Here is a 16,891-nt window from a genome sequence, read left to right as displayed (position 1 = left end):
AGAGGGGGCCGGAGCCACCCGTGGTCCCAAAGCTGGGCCCAAAGGGGCGCCCTCCTCACCACGCCCTCCGTGTTGGGGCTGTCGTGTCTCAGTTTGTGCAGTGTCCCAGTGCGCCCGAGGGGATGCACACCGCCGAGAGGTCCCGTGGGCTTGGCTCTCTGGCCCCGCATGGCCGACGCCGCGAGCACCGTCCCACGAGGCGGGGACGGGTGGGCGTTTTCTCACCGCTCTGGGCTTTCATTTGGGAAAGGCAGGAAATACTGAAGTTTAACACATTATTTCCAGCTTCAATTTATTGAGGACTATGAGTCAGACATGATGCCGAGGCCCTGGGGGGCTGGGAGGTGGTCATTTAGTCTCCCGTTCCACTGGAGAGGAACTGGGATTAGACCTGCTCACTGTTGAGAGAACAGGTACGAAGGGCTGAATTCTCGTTCGCCGAGAGCCGCGCGGGGAGCTGCTGTGTCGCCACCAGCGGCACAACGCGCTGTTTTAGAACACCGATTCTACAGGTGAGGAGTCAGGCTCAGGTGTGCCACGCTGGAGTCACTCTGAACGCAAAGGCCGTTTGTTCGCTTAGGCGCAGCATGCCCGCTGCCGCGTCCGGCCAGGCGCGAGGTCAGCGCGACGTGCGCGCGGAACACAGGACCAGGACGCTCTGGCCGCCTCAGGACGCGCAGCCCAGCAGGCTCCCCACTGGGACCAACTTGTTTTTCGTTGGTTCTCATGCAGTCCGCACCATCGAAAGGCCAAGTCCCCTTAGTTTTCCACCCGTCCCCCACTTTCCACCCAAGGGCCTCGGTCTCTCCATCTGCAGATGGGAGCAGTAACTGGCGCTTCAGCCCAGGCTCACTGCGCGGCGGGCCCGCGGAGCAGAGCGGTGAGGCCGGAGCAGGTCAAAGGCCGAGCGCACAGTGGTCCCTGGAGCACCGCGGCCGCGGAGGAGGGGCGAGAGTAAGGCGACCCGAGGGGCGGCCGTGTGGGAGGGGGACGCGCGTCAGAGACCCCGGCCACGGCCAAGATTCGGCTCCCGGCCCGCCCCTCGCCGCGGCCCCGCCCCGCCCGCTCTCCCCTCTAAAGCGCCCAGCGCGCGCCTCCCGCCGCCGCACTTTCACTCTCCGTCCGCCGCCGCGTCCTCTCCGCGTCCAGCCCGCGTCCGCCGCCGCCACCCTCCAGCCGTCCGCGCCATGGACTGCAAGGTCATCGCCATGCTGGCCCTCGTGCTGACGGCGTTCTGCCTCAGCGACGGTGAGTGTGCCCGGCGGCGGAGGCCCAGACAGGGCTCCAGGCCCGGGGCTTCGGGCCGCGTTCCGGGCCTCTGCTTGCGCCCGCGCCGCTCGTCGCGAACCCGGTTTGCACCGCCTGGCACAGCAGAGGCTGCGACAGCCTGCTTCGCGGGGCGCGCTCCCTCGGGGCGCCGCGTCCCAAGCCCCACGCGTAGTGCGAAGGTTTTGCTCCCCGCAAAGAGCGGCCGCCCGATCTCGAGCGTGCAGCACTGGGAGGTCAGGCGGGCTAACTGGGCAGGAGCGCACCGAGGGCGCGTTCGTTCGGAGCGGGAAAAGGAGGCGCAGGGAGGGGCCCCAGACCCCTGCCCGCCCACCCCCCAGCTAGTGCCTTCCCCGCACGGGCTCGGTTTCCAGCGGTGAGTGGGCTCCGAGGTCCCGCTGCGCGCAGTGCTGGAGATGAGATCACGCCGTGCGTGTGGGAGAGAAGGCTCTGCGAAGCCAGTCTCATACCGCGACGCGCCTGTCCTGGCTGTGAGGTCCAGTGCAGCTGCGCTGCGTCCCCTCCACGCAAAGCCGGTCCTCCCCCTGCGCCATCGCGGGGCTCCGGGCCAGGCGCAGGCGAGCCGCGCGGCGCAGCTGTTGGGCTTGCGCCACCCGCCAGGCTGTGCTTCTGCACAGCTCCGCGGTTCACGGCGACGCAGACCTAGGCGCGCTCCAGCCACTGTCTCCCTGCCTCTTCCTGGGTTCACCCGAGAGAGGCCCGGGGCGGTCCGCGTCTTGCACTCCCCTCCCCAGCCCCTAAACACACCTGCAGACTGGCGCCTTTGTCAACCAACCGGCTGATCGCTCTGCCTCAGAACGAGAGCTGCAGCAGAGTTCAATCGCGGAGGCCTTGGGCCACTGGGAATGGTGGTGTCCCGTTTCACCGGGAGAAGTTTTTTTGTTTTTTTTTAAATGCTTAAGAGAAACTCGCTGCCGGGTCACAGGACACCGCTGCTGCAAACCAAATAAACTGTTGCCTCTGAACACAAAACAAAACCAAGTCAGTCCGGCCACTGGCTTCCTTGGCTGCGAAGTTTCCTGGGAAGGTTTGAAGGACACTCTGAGTGCTCTTGCTGCAGCTGAGGGAGGTCTGCGCCAGGCTATCGCCCCAGGCGCTAGGCAGGATTCTGGCAAACCCAGCAGCAGCTCCTCGCTGGACGCCAGTGTGGTACTGGACTCCAGTGTGGTACCGCGGCAGGCGTCTGAGCCTGGCAGGAGAGGCTGGGTTGACCCTGTCGCAGGTGACTGCCTGGGAAGTGTTCTTTAAAAACATAACAAGTTGCTGGTCAGAGCTGCAGAGGACCCAGGTTGGAGGCAATTTAGAATTTTTCTTGTTGCTGAAAAAGTATCTGAGGCTGTGTCTCACACTGAACCCCAGGCCATGGGGCACTCTGGACGTTAATGATTGAGTGGTCTGGTGAGGGTGGAGGTGTCATAGTGCATCCCCACCCTGCCCCCAGTGCTGCAGATGGGACTGTGGGACTGGAATGCAGGGACCCAGGACCTGTGCAGCTGAACTGGGGGAAGCACAGAGAAAGTGGGGTGTGTCACAGACCCCTGCTGACCCTGGGAAAAGTTGGGTTGCTTGGCCCCTCAGAGTTGCCCTCTTGGCAGCCAAGTAGCCAGGTCAGAGTCCTGGTCTCCAGGCTGGGCTGGTTCTCTGTGCATGCATTGGCAGAATGCTTTTTTTTTTTTTTTTAACCTCCCAGTGCGTGTGTGCCCTCTGACCCCACACTTAGTCCCCAGCTGCTGCACTGGAGAGAGCTCTGCTGGTGCCCCTACCCTCCGCCCATTGGCTGACCTGAGTCAACCATCTGGGCCCCTGGGTGCCCTGGGGTTCCTGGGGTTAAACCCAGGATGGCCCCATTCCCAGGCCTGCTTGGAGCGGCTGGCGGGGCTCTAGTCTCTGCCCTGGTGGCACAGAAGGCTCTCTGGAAACTGCTCTGGGTGCCAAGCTCCCAGGTCCCAAATCCAGGGTAGCATTGGAGCTGGTCAAGACTCTTGCCCATGCACAGAGTAACATCTAAAACAGCTGGAAAAGTTAGTAATACAGACAAAAAGCTGGAGGAAAGAACAAACGGTGGACATAAAACCCAGTTCTCTTGGTAAGAACACCTGGGGGCTCTGTCACTTTAAAAACCCTTTTGGAATTCCCTGCCTTAGGCTGGCAGTTGAGTCCTGGGAGTAAGAATAAGAATTGCCTTTGAAGAAAATGGATAATCCCAGGGGGTGGCCAGGACAGGAGAGAGAGAAAGCCTGTGTCCTGAGCTCTGAATAGGCAGGCTCTGATTTCTGGCCTGATGGCCACTGCTTGGTTAGTGGGGCCAGAACAGCTTCTCAGGGACTCTGGAGAGTTGCAGCACCACCACCCCCCACCCCCCGCCAAGGCTGGAGCACTTGGACTTGGGCTGCATATGTTCAAGCTCACTGTTGCTCTGAGGCTGGGACTTGTGTCTCATCACCAGGCTCCAGTGCTCCTGTGCACCCTCCACCCCCACCCCCCTCAGCTCCGAAGGACCCAGGAGAAACCCAGGGAAACCTGGAGATGTAGCACTCAGAGAGGAGACTGTGGCTCCCCAGTTACCCAGGCTGCCTGGCCCCCAGCCTTCAGGGTCGCTTTCCCAGGTGATCTGGTTACAGTGTAGTACTGACATCCCCTGCGGAGAACCAATGCAGTTGCTGGAAGTGGGCCCAGAGGTGGCTTTCTGTAGTCATATTAGGTGTAAATGTGAAGGCTTCTCCCTGTCTCTCCAGCGCCTTGAGTCACTGGGCATCTTGATCCAGGCTTTCTCCTTCTGGTTTTCAGGGTGTTGCCTTTGGGGAGGGTGGAGGGTGGGGGGTGGTCTGCTTTTCCTCTGACTCAGTGTCTAAATACACTGCTATTCCCAGCCCACAATTGAACGCAGCCTGTAGAAAAAATAAAATAAGCCCATCACTCACAAGACTTCCTCCAACTTGCCCAGTTCTCTTTCCCAAAGGTGCAGAACTTCAGGATCACCCAGGCTTCCCAGAATTCTGTAAACTGGTAAACTCTTTAAAAAAAAAAAAAAATCTCTGGGCTAAATATTCTCAGGCATACATTTAATCCCTGATGAAAGGATCCACAGATTCGAATAATTTGGGGTATTAAGTGGAGCTTGGATAAAGTCTGCAGGGAAAACAAAAAACAAAAAATAGCCCCACAAATCCCAGCCCCTCAGGGTTTGCAATTCTAGACTCAAAGGGTGAGTGGTGGGTTCTGCAGAAGCCCCTTGCTAATTTACACTAATGAGCATCAATTATGGCCTTTTATACATTGGTGAATTTGCAAAGATCTTAATACAATTCGAAGGCTGCAGCATCCCTGCACAGGCAATGGAAGCCACGTTGTACTCCAGCCCCACTAATCTCCAAGCCTTGGGGAAAAGCTGAGGAGAAGGCGGGCCCTTGTCCTGCCCTCTGGGGACTCCCAGGTAGGAAAGCAGCCGGGATTCTTTGTGGTTTCCAGGGCTTAAGGTGACTGTGAGGAGAGAGGATGCTGGGGGTGGGGGGAGGGTATTGGGAGGAGGACGGCATTCCTGAGAGCTGCCAGAGGAGGCGGGGCAGGGAGCCTGGAGCCTCCCTCTTCCCCCTCCCCCTTCCCTGCGTAGAGAGGCCTTTCGCAGTTGCCCCTGTAGGAGTTTATTTTGTAAAGAAAATTGGGATTCCCAGTACCTTGGACTGAAACCGTTATCTCCTGTAATTACTACTTTTATCTTGTGATACCTGAGCAGGTGGCTTCTAATTTAATCTCTCCACCCTCCTGGGGCCCATCTCTCCCCAGGCCCTTCTGTCCCCTTGCCCTGTAGAAGCTGAGCCTGCATCCAGCCAGAATTCACAGCCTGAGGAGGAGGAGATGGCCTTTCCCCCTTTCCCAGAATGTGCCTATGCCCCGCCCACCGAGGCCATCTCTTGATCCTTAACCTGCCATCATTGCACTATCTTGCCCATTGGCTGCAGACCCAGACACACGTTTCCCAAAGCCGGGTAGGGTGACAAATTGCCTTGTTCTCCTTACCTCTTCTAGGGAAACCCGTCAGCCTGAGCTACAGATGCCCATGCCGATTCTTCGAAAGCCACGTTGCCAGAGCCAATGTCAAGCATCTCAAAATCCTCAACACTGCCAACTGTGCCCTTCAGATTGTGTAAGTCTTGAATGTCATCCTCCAGGGATGTTGCATCTGATGGATGTACTAACATCTAGTACAGGCTTATTAATGGTATTGAAATGACATTTGCCAAGTGTCCAGCCTTGAGCTTGGCATAATCAACAGCAACTACTCTTGCCCTGCGCATTCTGCTGTGCTCCCAGTGGTTCTTCTCTTTTCTTCCCAAGCTTCCTTTCTTCAGCACAGCATAACTGGGTGCCTCTAGGCTAGAGAAACCACGGGCTTCACCGCGGTTTTGGCTGAAGGCCAGTAAAATAGCCAGCCCTTTGCTAGTAACAGTTCTGTCTGTCCTGCCAGTTCCAGGGCTCTGGTGTTCGAAATCCTGTGTCATGTAGCAAAAACTTACGAGACCCAAATTCAGTTTAAGTCATCTTTAACCACTTGATGAAACTTGAAAATTTTCAGATCACTAACCTGCATTTTCTCAAGTACAACACACGAGTTTTTTATTTTGCTTGGTGTTAATGGCAGCTGCTCACATTTGATTTCATTCATGCGGGAAACAAGGAAAACCCAAATCACACATCCACCATGCATGAAGATCTCGCCTGGGGTGCAGAAGGCTAGGAGAGGTGCGGGAAGAAAGCCACGTGCTTGGAAGTCCCTTGCTTGGCCCTCCTGTGCCCATGAGGTCCTGTGTCTAGACGTGGGGAGGTGAGAGCTCGGAGTCTCCTGGGGAGGATCCACTTTTTCAAAAATGCTCAAGCTAAAAATGGAGTAGGGACACAGCAGTTGGAACCAAAGCTGCAACTTCCCGGAGACTCTTCTACCAACAACAACTGTTATAGGTTTCATTTTCTTTGTGTTTCTTCTTTTCTAGCCTTTGCTGACTGGAATGTATTTATCATTTGCAGTATGTTTCAGGGCACTAGAAGATCAATGTTTTTTCACTACTTTGCCTACAATAAAATCCTGTGTCTCCTGTGAGGAGTATTTTAATGATACTGAATTTAGCTAGTGCAGACCTCCTTTACAGCACTGATGGTGCTGGCTCACTTGCCTGGGACTGCGCCTTGAAGGTGAAGATGCCAAATACAGTTCTCAGGTCTGGGCAAACATTAATAAATGGCAGTGCCCAGATTGCACTCCAGTGTGCCTTGCTTTGAGCCACCGTCCCAATGCACCCCTCCTTCACTGAAGGGACAGGCTGCTTGAAGACTTCTCTGGGTGCTCCTGAGCTACTGTCCTGGGGCTTAGTTGTCTTCACAGACTCTTAAGTGGCTGGGCAGGGTGGCCCTGGGCTGCTTGGGATTACCCGGCACCCAGGTCTTTGCAGAGTGGGATCCAGAGAGACAAGCCCAGGTCTTCCCCAGGAATTTGCATGTAGGGAGGCTTTTCCGGGCTGACCTTTGCAAAAATTAATGAGACCAAGAACCCTTCAGTGAACTTGTAAAATCTCTCTGGAAACCGTTTTCTGGCAAACCACCGGCACCGTTGCTCCCCTCATTGGACTGCTACCCCCCACCCACCCTCACTACTGTAGAACCTCCTGATGGGTCTTCTGCCTCCAGGCGTCCTCCTGTGTCTGTCCTTAAGTCTGTTCTCATGTCTGTCCTCAAGTCTATTTCAGGTACTCTCAAGTGGATCCATCAAAACGAAAATCCACTCTGTTGCTCTCCATTCTCCCCGTACACCTGGCCACAGGATTCTTGAACACTCTGTTCCCTGCTCTTCCTCAGCGTCCTCTGTGCCCTTTGACCCTGTTGGTGTGTTTGCTCCTGTTTTTCTGTTCGCCTTTATTCCCTTTCCACTCTCCTACTTATCCTTCAGAGGCAGCTCAAATGCTCCCTCATGTGAATTCTCCCTGGACTCCCCTGTAAAGACTTTGGTCACTTTTCCGTATGTCTGCAATGGCGTGTGCCACACTGCCAGTGTGGTGCCTTCCCCAGGACGCCCTGGGGAGTGGCTCTCGCGGCTGAGCCTGCCACACGGAGAACCTGGCATCAGGGAGGGTCCTAAGGGGGTGCGGAGTGAGCAAGCGCACGCGTCGGCGATGCCTTCCTCCCGCTGAGCTATGCGCTCTTGCCTCTTGTGTCCCTGCAGGGCAAGGCTGAAGAGCAACAACAGGCAAGTGTGCATCGACCCAAAGCTCAAGTGGATCCAGGAGTACCTGGAGAAAGCTTTAAACAAGTAAGCACAGCCACCACAAAGGACTTCCCGCTAGATCCACTTGAGGAAAGCTAAAACCCTGTGCGCGATGAGAGGGCAGAGGTGGGGGGTGCCGAAGCACGAGGCTGGGTGTGCCTGCGGGTGGTGCATTGATCTGGGGTTGGGCCTGAGGCTTGCAGCATACAGACACTGCATCTGTAGCATGTAGTACGGTGCTGCAGCTGTGTTCATCCGAGTCCCCTACCCTTGCACATTGCAGCTTTTATAACTGGGGTTTTTCTAAGAAATTGTATTATCCCAACAGCATTTCCTACCAGTCAGTTCCCTCATGATCATCATAATCACATCATCCTCATTACCGTTTTTTAAAATCAATGATTACTTCAAGATCTGTATTTGGTTTGCTTTGGAGCTTCTCCTCTTCTTCCCTGGGGAGTCTGGGCACAGTCAGGTGGTGGCTTAGCAGGGAGCTGGGAGAACCGTCCTTCCTCTGGACGCTGAGGCTCCTGCCAGAGGCCACCCCTCCAAGGGTGACAGCTTGTGGCTCCTAGATACCAACCAGTGCTAAACAGTGGCCACTGGCCACCGCCTTCACCTCCTCTTTCAAGTTCAGTGATTGGCTCACGTAAAAGCTGCTGTCACTGGGGACTGTGCTCAGAGACCCTGTCCCAGCCATTTCCACCCTCTCCCTGCCTCTAAGAGCATGCTTCATCTGCCTTCCGCTTCTCGTTTCTGTAGCCTGATCACTGCTGCACGGTGGGGAGGAGGGTGATGGCTGGGGCTCCTGCCCTGCATCCCTCTCCTCCCCTTGCCTGCCCCTGACTTGGGCCCTCTGTGAGATCCATCTTCGGCCTCCTCCAGAACGGAGCCAGCCCTCTCCTGGGGACGTGAGATCATGCCCCTGCTTTCCCACAAAAGACAAGTAGTTGCAGAATCAAATGCAATTTTAAATTTGAGAGCTTGCTTTGAGGAATTTGGTTTCTGTGATTGCCTCTGAAGCCAACGTATGCCATGAAGGCTCTACAGACTCTGAGGTTTCTGAAATCAGAAATGAAAAATAAATGAATAAATCAGCATCTTGCCACTCACCCGTCCTGAAGCCACAGTAGGGTTTCAGGTTCCAATCAGAATTGTGGCAAGATGAAATTTCCATGCATAAATGTGATCCACAGATGGTCCTAGTGGTATTTGTAACTTTTTGCAAGGCATTTTTTTATATATATTTTTGTGCACATTTTTTTATGTTTCTTTAGAAAACAAATGTATTTCAGAATATATTTATAGTTAAACAATTCATATATTTGAAGTGGAGCCATATATATGTCAGTAGTTTGCTTTTCTCTATTATCTTAAACTACTGACAATTTGTAAAGAAATATATATGATATATACATGTGTTTGCAGCTTTTCAATGTTAGCCACAGTGTATTTTTTCACTTGTACTAAAATTGTATCAAATGTGACATTATCTGCACTAGCAATAAAATGCTAATTGTTCCATGATATAAACCTCCTACTGTATGTGGGAATTTATTTACCTGAAATAAAATTCACTAGTTGTTAGAGATGGAGCTCATATGCATTTCTGAAGTTTATAAAAATAAGCCCGCCTGCTGATCAGGTGCCATAGGTCCCTTCCGCAGAGCTCATGTGTGATGCCGTATGGGCTTTTCTCATGAGCAGATTAGACCTGCAGCTCAAGTTTTTGCATCTTTTTTTTTTTTAACCCAATGGAAGTAACAGTGCTAGTTTTCTGAAGAATAATATTTGACTCACTAATTCCTCTTCCCCTCCCTCCTCCTCCTCGGTTCTCCTAACATCCCATGTAATCCCCGGAGACTCAACCCTAGTAATACCGAGCTTTCACATTTTCCCATGTAAAAATCCCATGACGCCAGGCTGTGGTTAATATCAAGCTTACACAGGAACAGGTGGCCTCACCACATAAATCATTAAATACCATTCGGCTTGAATCATTTTAATGTGACAGTCATGAGCCAGTTGCTCTAATAAAATTCTGCTAACCAGCTCTCTCCCTCGTTCTCCAGAACAATCCCAGTCATCCCCAGGGGTGTTCACAGGCATCCAGAGAGGAGAAGGTGGGACGGGGCTGACTTCTTTCTCCTGTCCTGGATGCCATCTGAACCTGGGGCCTCCAGCCTCCAAGGCATCATTCAATCGGAAATGCAGAGATTTCTCCAAGAAAACAGAGTGCGGCTCTGTGTTGAGAAGGAAGGAGACCCGATGAGAGCGGGGCAGGGTGGGAGGCACAGACGACCAAGGCAGCGTGGCCCTGGGTGTGCCCCCTGCTACCTCCAAGATGTGGATTCCTTGTCCTCATGGCAGGTAGTAGGCACCAGGGCCAGGCAACTTGGCCACCACTATAACCAGTTCATAGGCCTTATAGGAGCTTGTTGAGTACTCTGAATGGGGGGAGATGTCTAGTTTATTTTAATGAATTACTGACATGAGTAGTGCTTTGACCAGGGGCCTCCAGGCCTGGGACTGCAGAGTTAAACTGATACATGGGCCAGCGTTACATCTTGTGCAGACTGAGACGAGCTCTTGTTTATTTCAACTTTATTAATGGTTCTACTAATTTTATCTAAGGGGGCGCAGAGAAGAAAAAGTGGGGAAAAAAGAAAAGATAGGAAAAAAGAAGCGACAGAAGAAGAGAAAGGCTGCCCAGAAAAGGAAAAACTAGTTATCTGCCACCTGGAGATGGACGTGCACTCTGCTCCGCGCTTTGTAGATTTGCTCGACCCCGCTCCAGGGCCGACCCCTGCAGCCTGGGCAGGTGCTCAGACTTCCGGGGCAAGCAGCGCTTTGCCGCCCCACTGGCCACACCAGCTCCTGTATTTATGTGCTTTTTAAGGCCCTTCTTGGTCTGCTAAGTTATGAAGAAAGAAAGTAGTTGTGCAGAGACCGGGGCGGGGGTCCTCGGATCCTGCGTGCTCAGGACTCTGGAACAGCCGGGGTCTCCAGCGTCTCCCTGGCTGGGGAGCTCCCAGCCCGTCCTCCCTCCCTCTCCCACTCGCTCAGGAGCGCACAGCTCTGCCCACCTGCAGTCTGCACTCCCCTGGAGACAGAGCAGCCTGCTAACCCAGCAGAGGTGGCCTCACCAGGAAGGGACATGCGCCCTCCACCCTCTGTGGCCTTCTCAGGGTAGGGGATAACTGACTAGTCCATAGGGCCCAGCCCTAGCTTTCTCCACGTACCTGTTGCCAGGCCCTGGACCACTCTGCCGCCCGGGAAGGGACATCCCCAGCCCCTCCTCCCAGGGCTATGTAGGCCACCTTACCTCCAAGCCTGGTGGGTTTCTGCAGACTGTGGGGTGAGCAGGAGGGAATGCTGCATTCCCAGAGAGCAGACGTGGAAACACTTCTCAGGGAGCCTCCTCTTCCAGCAATTTACTGTGGAGTCTTTAAAGGGGTCCCCCATGTGGAGGACAGATGTGTTCTGGAACTGTGCGAAGGGCCCAGAGCCCTGGGGACTCCCAGCCTGCCCCCTCCTGCTTTCTGCATGATGCTGTGATTGGGCTGCAGGGTACAGCTGCCTCAGTCCTCGCTCATGGGAAGTACCTTATCTGCCTAAACTGGACATGGTTTAAGTTCTAGAACCTTCCTCCACCCCCTCCCCAGCCCTGCAGATTTATGTGTGAGATTTTTTGCCAAGTCTCTCTAATTCAGACCAGGAGGATGGGGACCCTTTAGGAGAGCAAGGCCCTGATTTCAGTCATGCTTTGAAAAAGAATGCCCTGGATTTGTCACCCTTCCTCCCACCTCACACAGACACATGCCTAGCCCGACCCCCAGAGCCCCGGTCATAACTTCAATAAATGCACACGGAAAGGAGCAGTGGTTAGAGGTTGGAGAAATGGGTTTCAAGAGCAGGGAGCCCCAAGGTCCCCGCAAGTCAGGCCCACCTGGGGCCCCCAGTGCTGTGTCCCTTGTGCACTAACAAGCTCCCTTGTGATTGCAGCCATTTGCTCTCCTCACTGGAGAAGTGTCCTGCCAGGGCGCTGCAGCCAAGGGCCGTCTGTTTCCCACTGCTGTCCCTTTTCTCTGGGCAGCTCTCCAGCCCAATCCCTGTCCTCAGCCCTGGGGACAGACCCCAGGCCTGGGCCCTGGGGGTGCAGGTGCCCTGGTGTCCCTGCCCCCACCTCAGGGCACCTGGTTGCTGGCAGGCCTCCCCAGGGCTGCTGTCCTTCCTGTGAAAGCCAGGGGCGGTTCTGGTCTGTAGGACCCTCACAAAGGCTCCTCAAGACCATCAGACCTGTGTCCCCACCCGCATTCTTCAGACTACACAGCAGCAGGGCTCTGTGCCGAGGGAGGGCTGGGCAGTCAGTCCTGGGGCAGCATGGAGAGCTGTTGGCCCTCTAGCAACAGAGGGCGGAGCTGATGCTGCCCTGAGGTGACAGACTGCTTGCTGCAGGGACCAGGGGACACTGCCTCCCGCCCACCCCACTGGGGGGCAGCCAAAGCGGAAGCTGCAGGGACTAAGAGTGGGGCCCACACTAACAAATGCAAGCAAGCACCCCCCATTATGTGTGGCCCCATGGGCCCTGGGGCCCCCCTGTCTCTCCCAAGCGCTTATGACGCTCTAAGGAAGGGCGGAGGCCCAGCCGCGGAAGACAGGGCCGCCTTGGAAGCCGAAGAGCCCGACTGGGATTCCCTACCGTGGTGGGTTGAAACTAGGAAGTGCTCGCTCAGCTGAGGTGGCCCAGGTGAGAGGTGCCCGGCGGTCACCCTGCACTGCCCAGCACGTGTTCCTGCGGGGAGCCCCGGCCGCCCACGCACCCACGCCAGGTGCCACCTCCGGCCAAGCCACCGGGCCAGCAGCAGTGCAGCGCCTGGCCTAGAGGTGCGAGGGCCCAGGCGGTTGATGGAAGCCATGGGAAGTGCCTCTTCTCGGGGAGGGGGAGGCCGAACAGAGTCCTGTGAGCCCTGAGCCTCGGCCCAGCGGGCAGGCGGCGGCCGGCCACATGACCCTGTGCAGTGCCTCCGTGCTGTCCTGCGTCTGCCACACCCGTGCTCGCTGCGTCTCTGTCCTCTGCTTCCCGCCTTCATCCCATCCTTCCGCTTGAGCCCTGGCTGCTCTCTCACTACCCTCCCGCTCTCCCGTGCCGGTGCGGGGAGACCGGCGATTCGAGCTAAGGGGAGCCCCTGGGCATCCGTGCGGGCAGCCGCCCTGCTGGAGCGGGCTCAGGGTCACCAGCCTGGTGGGACCCGCCTTAATGGTGTCTCCCTCTGTTCTTGTCAACAGGAGGTTCAAGATGTGAGAGGTGGGTCAGTCGCCTGAGGAAGCCTTACCGTAGGAGCCCAGGTCGAAACCAGTGTTAGGAAGGGCCTGCGGCCGCTTCCCCGCCCGGCCCGGCCCAGAGTCTTGCCAAGGGCTTTGTTTTGCACACTTTGCCTTACTTTCACCATTTGATTATGTAGTAAAATACATGGTGTTTATTTTTCATGTAGTTTGATTATCCAATGTCACTGGTGACACATAGGAGCTTAGACTAAGGCCATTATTTTACTTGCTTTATTATGGTATCTTTCCCAGAGAGCCCCCTAGTCATAGGCGTTCCTGGATTTTGCGCCTCTCCCAGCTGCGCAGGCTGGGAGCCAGTATCATGCCTGGGCTGAAGCCACCAGGACCCGTGAGCACGGGCAAAGCATAGTGACGGCTGACGTCTGCCGTGTGGGGTGGTGGAGGGAAGGTTCCAGAGGGCCAGGCAGGAGGCTCCCCAATTCTCCAAACGGGGGCGAGGGCCCGCCTGCCCCGTGAGGATGGCAGGGCTTCCCTGAGCTGAGACAGGAGTGTGAGGCCAGGGCAGAGTGAGACCAGCCCTCATCCGGAGCTCTCTTCCACATCCATCATGTTCTTCTCATCATTCTGTCTCTCATCCATCACCATGTGCCTCCAAGACTGTCTCCATGACCCCAAAAAAGAACTCTCTCAAGACCAAAGCTTTAATTTAAACCAGCACCAAGAAGGAAATCAAAATGTCTTGTGCTACCTGAAAACACTGTGCATGTCTATGTCTTGCTTGGAATAGTGTCCATTGTCCAATTCTGTGTTTTTGTTCAAAGCCAGTGTCCTCATCCATGACCAGTGTCTTGGTGGATGCACCCTCTGTTCCTCATATGCAAAGGCTCGGTGGGAGGCCCCTTGAGCCCTGTGACTGGGTTCCTCATCAGAGCTGTGGTCCGTTGGGGTGAGCTGGCTCGGTTCCCTCACTGATCACAAAACCATGTCGATCAATAAACAGCACCCAAGGGAATGTGGTTTGCAGCAGTGTGGACCTCAGGGGACTTCTGAACCTCTGTAGTTGCTGATACCTTAAAACTAGAGCCAAACCCAGCATTGTTTGGGGAAAACAAGAAAAGAATTCTCAACTTGCTTTTAGTTTTTAAAACCCAACCCATAAAATAATCAATCCTGGTGAAGATTCTTTCCCAGTTAAAATCTAACCTCATCTTTTTCACCATTCGTCAATGCCGTCATCTCTAACCTTACACCCTGGGCCCTCTCTGCTGCTGCAGGTGACCTTGTGCTTCCGGGACGCCCAGCAGGGCATCTCTCTGAGACAGCTGTGGGCTATCTGGAGAGTTAGTGAAAGTTCCTGACATTCGGAGTGTTTCCCTTTGACTGAAGGCAGATTGTAGAGTTGCATTAAGCCACTTAAAATTTTTGCTTTAAAAAGACAAGCACTTGAGGTTTTTTGTTTAGTTTTGTTTTTCATTCAGTCTCACTAATACTTTCCCTTTTGGTTAAAGACCTCAGTAACATTTTTAAAATGAAAAAAGTGGAAAAAGAAAGCCGAAGCAAAGAAATATATCAGTGGACAAGACACTGTATGCAACATATGGAAAGTAAATTATCATAAAATAACTTTGAGTAGTTGGCGTTTTAGATTTAATAATCTGTGGGGTCATTAGTAACATTTAATATTCCTTTAAATTAGATCTTCCTGGCAGAAGGCAAAATCCATCAGACCAAAACTTTCCCCTAATTTAAACAAAAAGTAAAATCCTCAAACCAGCTATGTTATATTGAAAAAAGAAAGTCTGAGGGATCTTATAAGGGATGCAGAACTAGTTTCAAAACCCTCTTTTGAAATTAACTCATCACACAGTGCTCCTGAATTATACATGAAATATTGAATTTTCAGTGGGATAGTCATTTTCTAGGTAATCCAAGATACTTAGAAATCTCTCGTGAAAAATTTGGAAGTACCTGCCCCCAATCCTTGAACCAGAATCATTAATTTTCTTGCTTGGAGGAAACAAATATGACCCCAAATCCTGACTATGGTTAAGTAAGAAATCAATTCTCTTTCTCCTTCATAGAGAGGAAAATAGAGTAGAAACTACAGGGAAAATTGTTTGTGTTGCAATTCCTCTACTAACAATGAGCTCCTGCCTGGAGACTGCCCAGCTAAAGCAATGTGCATCGAAATACAGTAGTCTATTTGCAAAGGAAAAATCTCTCCTTATCCTAATCCCTTTTTGCCTTCAAACTGCAAGTCAAGTGCATCGGGAGCTGCTGAGAAGGCATCACCCAGCTCTCCCTCCTGGGCCTGGTGCTGCCTCTGCCTGACATTCCTCTGTGCTCCCTATGCCTCCAGGGGCTCCTCCACTGCCAGCCTTTGCATCAGGCCCCGGGAAAGGGCGCGGGGGGCTCCCAGCCAGGCTGTGTGTTGGAATTGGCATCTGTGCGGTGTGCTTGTGCTGTTGCTTGTCCCACTCTGGCCAGACACTGAGACACCAGCTAGGACGCTCAGGAGAGGTGGTCTGCTGGTCCACCTGCTCCCCAGAGACTGCCACCTGAGAAAAAAGGTTCAGTTTTGAGCAGAGGGTCTGAGTGGCAACAGGTTGCTGTCCCTGGGTAGAGTCCAGGGACTTTCTACGCCTTTCCATTGGGTCCCATTTGCCCACCATGGTGGGGTTTTCTGGCTGGGGTGGCCACCCTGGGCTCCCTAACTGGGAGTTGGTCACCATTCCCAGGAGGTGACCCTTCTCCAGCTGGGTGAGAACCTGGGGACCCTATACCCTCCACACGGCTTCCCTGACCCATTCTGAGGGAGCCCCATCCCTGGGAAATGCTTCCTAGAAACCTGCACATGCCCTAAGCAGACCACAGACATTGCCAAGTTCACAAAACCATGTAGAAAACTTGTGATTTTGCAACCTTGCTGGACTCTCAGTATCTGAGCAGTGATGAGTTCAATGTTCAATGTGATGAATACTGTATTTTGTGTTTTTGAATTGCATTTCCCAGATAATGTGAAAATGGTCCGGGAGAAGGCAGCTTCCTAAATGCAGTGTGCTTTTTTTAAAAAATAAGAAACAACTCTTTGAGAAACAATTCCTACTTTGAAGTCATATCAATGAAAAAAATGTATATGCACTTATAATTTTCCTAATAAAGATCTGTATTCAAATATAGCCACCAACAGTTGGTAATTAGTGTTATTACTTGGTTGGAATATCCTAGATGTGATGTTTCTCCCTCAAACCCAACACTAAGGGGTTGTGTAATCCTAGCAGCAGTGGTTAGTGGAAAACAGGCCATTGTAATCACACTAGTCACAGGCAAGAATTCTGGGGGCATAATTGCCTCTCCTAGACAGCTGATCCTTAGCAGGGGAAAGGTGCTCCTTGGTTTTGCTGTGGTTGCTTCTTAAAGGCAAGCTGGACTCCGCTCCACGGGGGATGGTGTGCAAGGGCCCCGGGGCTTCCCCGGCAGCTGTGCACCTCAGCGTTGGTAGGATGCAAGCAGCCCCATCCCTGAAGGCACGAGCACCCCTGCTCTGTGTGTTTCCTGGCCTGCACAGGGCCCTGCTGGAAGCCAGGCACTGAGTCCCTCGCCTGCTGCTTCGTAGCCACTGGGAACAGGGGGGTGGGCCTGACAGACAGAGCCCTGGTCCTCACAAAGGTCTGCCTTTAACACATCTCAGCACATTATCTCTCGTCTGCATTCAACCATGTTGGGAAGGAGAGGCCAGCACGGATAGCCCCAACAGAGATTATTCTGTCCTCCCTCTTCCCCACTGGCCCAGATGTGACCATGTCACCCCGTGGACAGCCTCCCTGTTACGTACAGATGGTGGTGATGTGGGTGCTAAGTCACGGGCAGATAGATGGAAGAAGGGACAGGGCTAGTGGAGCCTGGGAGAGGCGGTGTGAGGTTAGCAGGCTGGGGTTTGCATCCGGGTTCTCCCTCTGCTCGCTCTGGCGTTGGAGATGCATCACTTGCTCTGAGTCCCGACCTCCCCAGCTGTAAGGTTGAAGCTTCGTACCACCAAGAGTCGAGGGGATCAGACTGGGA

At 53.8% G+C, this 16,891-nt stretch overlaps 1 protein-coding gene across 2 annotated transcripts; it reads left to right on the top strand.

Annotated features, from left to right (window-relative positions):
- Window positions 1–1,102: 1,102 nt before the first annotated feature.
- On the top strand, window positions 1,103–13,826 carry CXCL12 (C-X-C motif chemokine ligand 12). 2 transcript variants are annotated; one of them, XM_069459800.1, is made up of 4 exons: window positions 1,103–1,248; window positions 5,314–5,431; window positions 7,499–7,585; window positions 10,175–12,819. In XM_069459800.1, the coding sequence occupies exons 1-4, from the start codon at window positions 1,188–1,190 to the stop codon at window positions 10,266–10,268; spliced, it is 360 nt and encodes a 119-aa protein (XP_069315901.1). In that variant the 5' UTR covers window positions 1,103–1,187; the 3' UTR covers window positions 10,269–12,819. The 2 variants fall into 2 exon arrangements, with proteins under 2 accessions (XP_069315901.1, XP_069315902.1); XM_069459801.1 differs by lacking the exon at window positions 10,175–12,819 and adding an exon at window positions 12,830–13,826 and having other exon boundaries at window positions 1,116–1,248.
- The last annotated feature ends 3,065 nt before the right edge of the window (window positions 13,827–16,891 follow it).

Source organism: Eulemur rufifrons, chromosome 28 (genome assembly GCF_041146395.1).
Source record: "Eulemur rufifrons isolate Redbay chromosome 28, OSU_ERuf_1, whole genome shotgun sequence".
NCBI lineage: Eukaryota > Metazoa > Chordata > Mammalia > Primates > Lemuridae > Eulemur > Eulemur rufifrons.
This window is presented reverse-complemented; position numbering and strand designations above follow the sequence as displayed.

What these genes read in the sequence shown, in the direction of transcription:
- CXCL12 (XM_069459800.1), top strand. Translation starts at nt 1,188, where the DNA reads ATGGACTGCAAGGTCATCGCCATGCTGGCCCTCGTGCTGACGGCGTTC. An exon ending in GGCGTTCTGCCTCAGCGACG is followed by an intron (nt 1,249 to 5,313) that starts GTGAGTGTGCCC and finishes TACCTCTTCTAG; the next exon opens with GGAAACCCGTCAGCCTGAGC. An exon ending in AACTGTGCCCTTCAGATTGT is followed by an intron (nt 5,432 to 7,498) that starts GTAAGTCTTGAA and finishes GTGTCCCTGCAG; the next exon opens with GGCAAGGCTGAAGAGCAACA.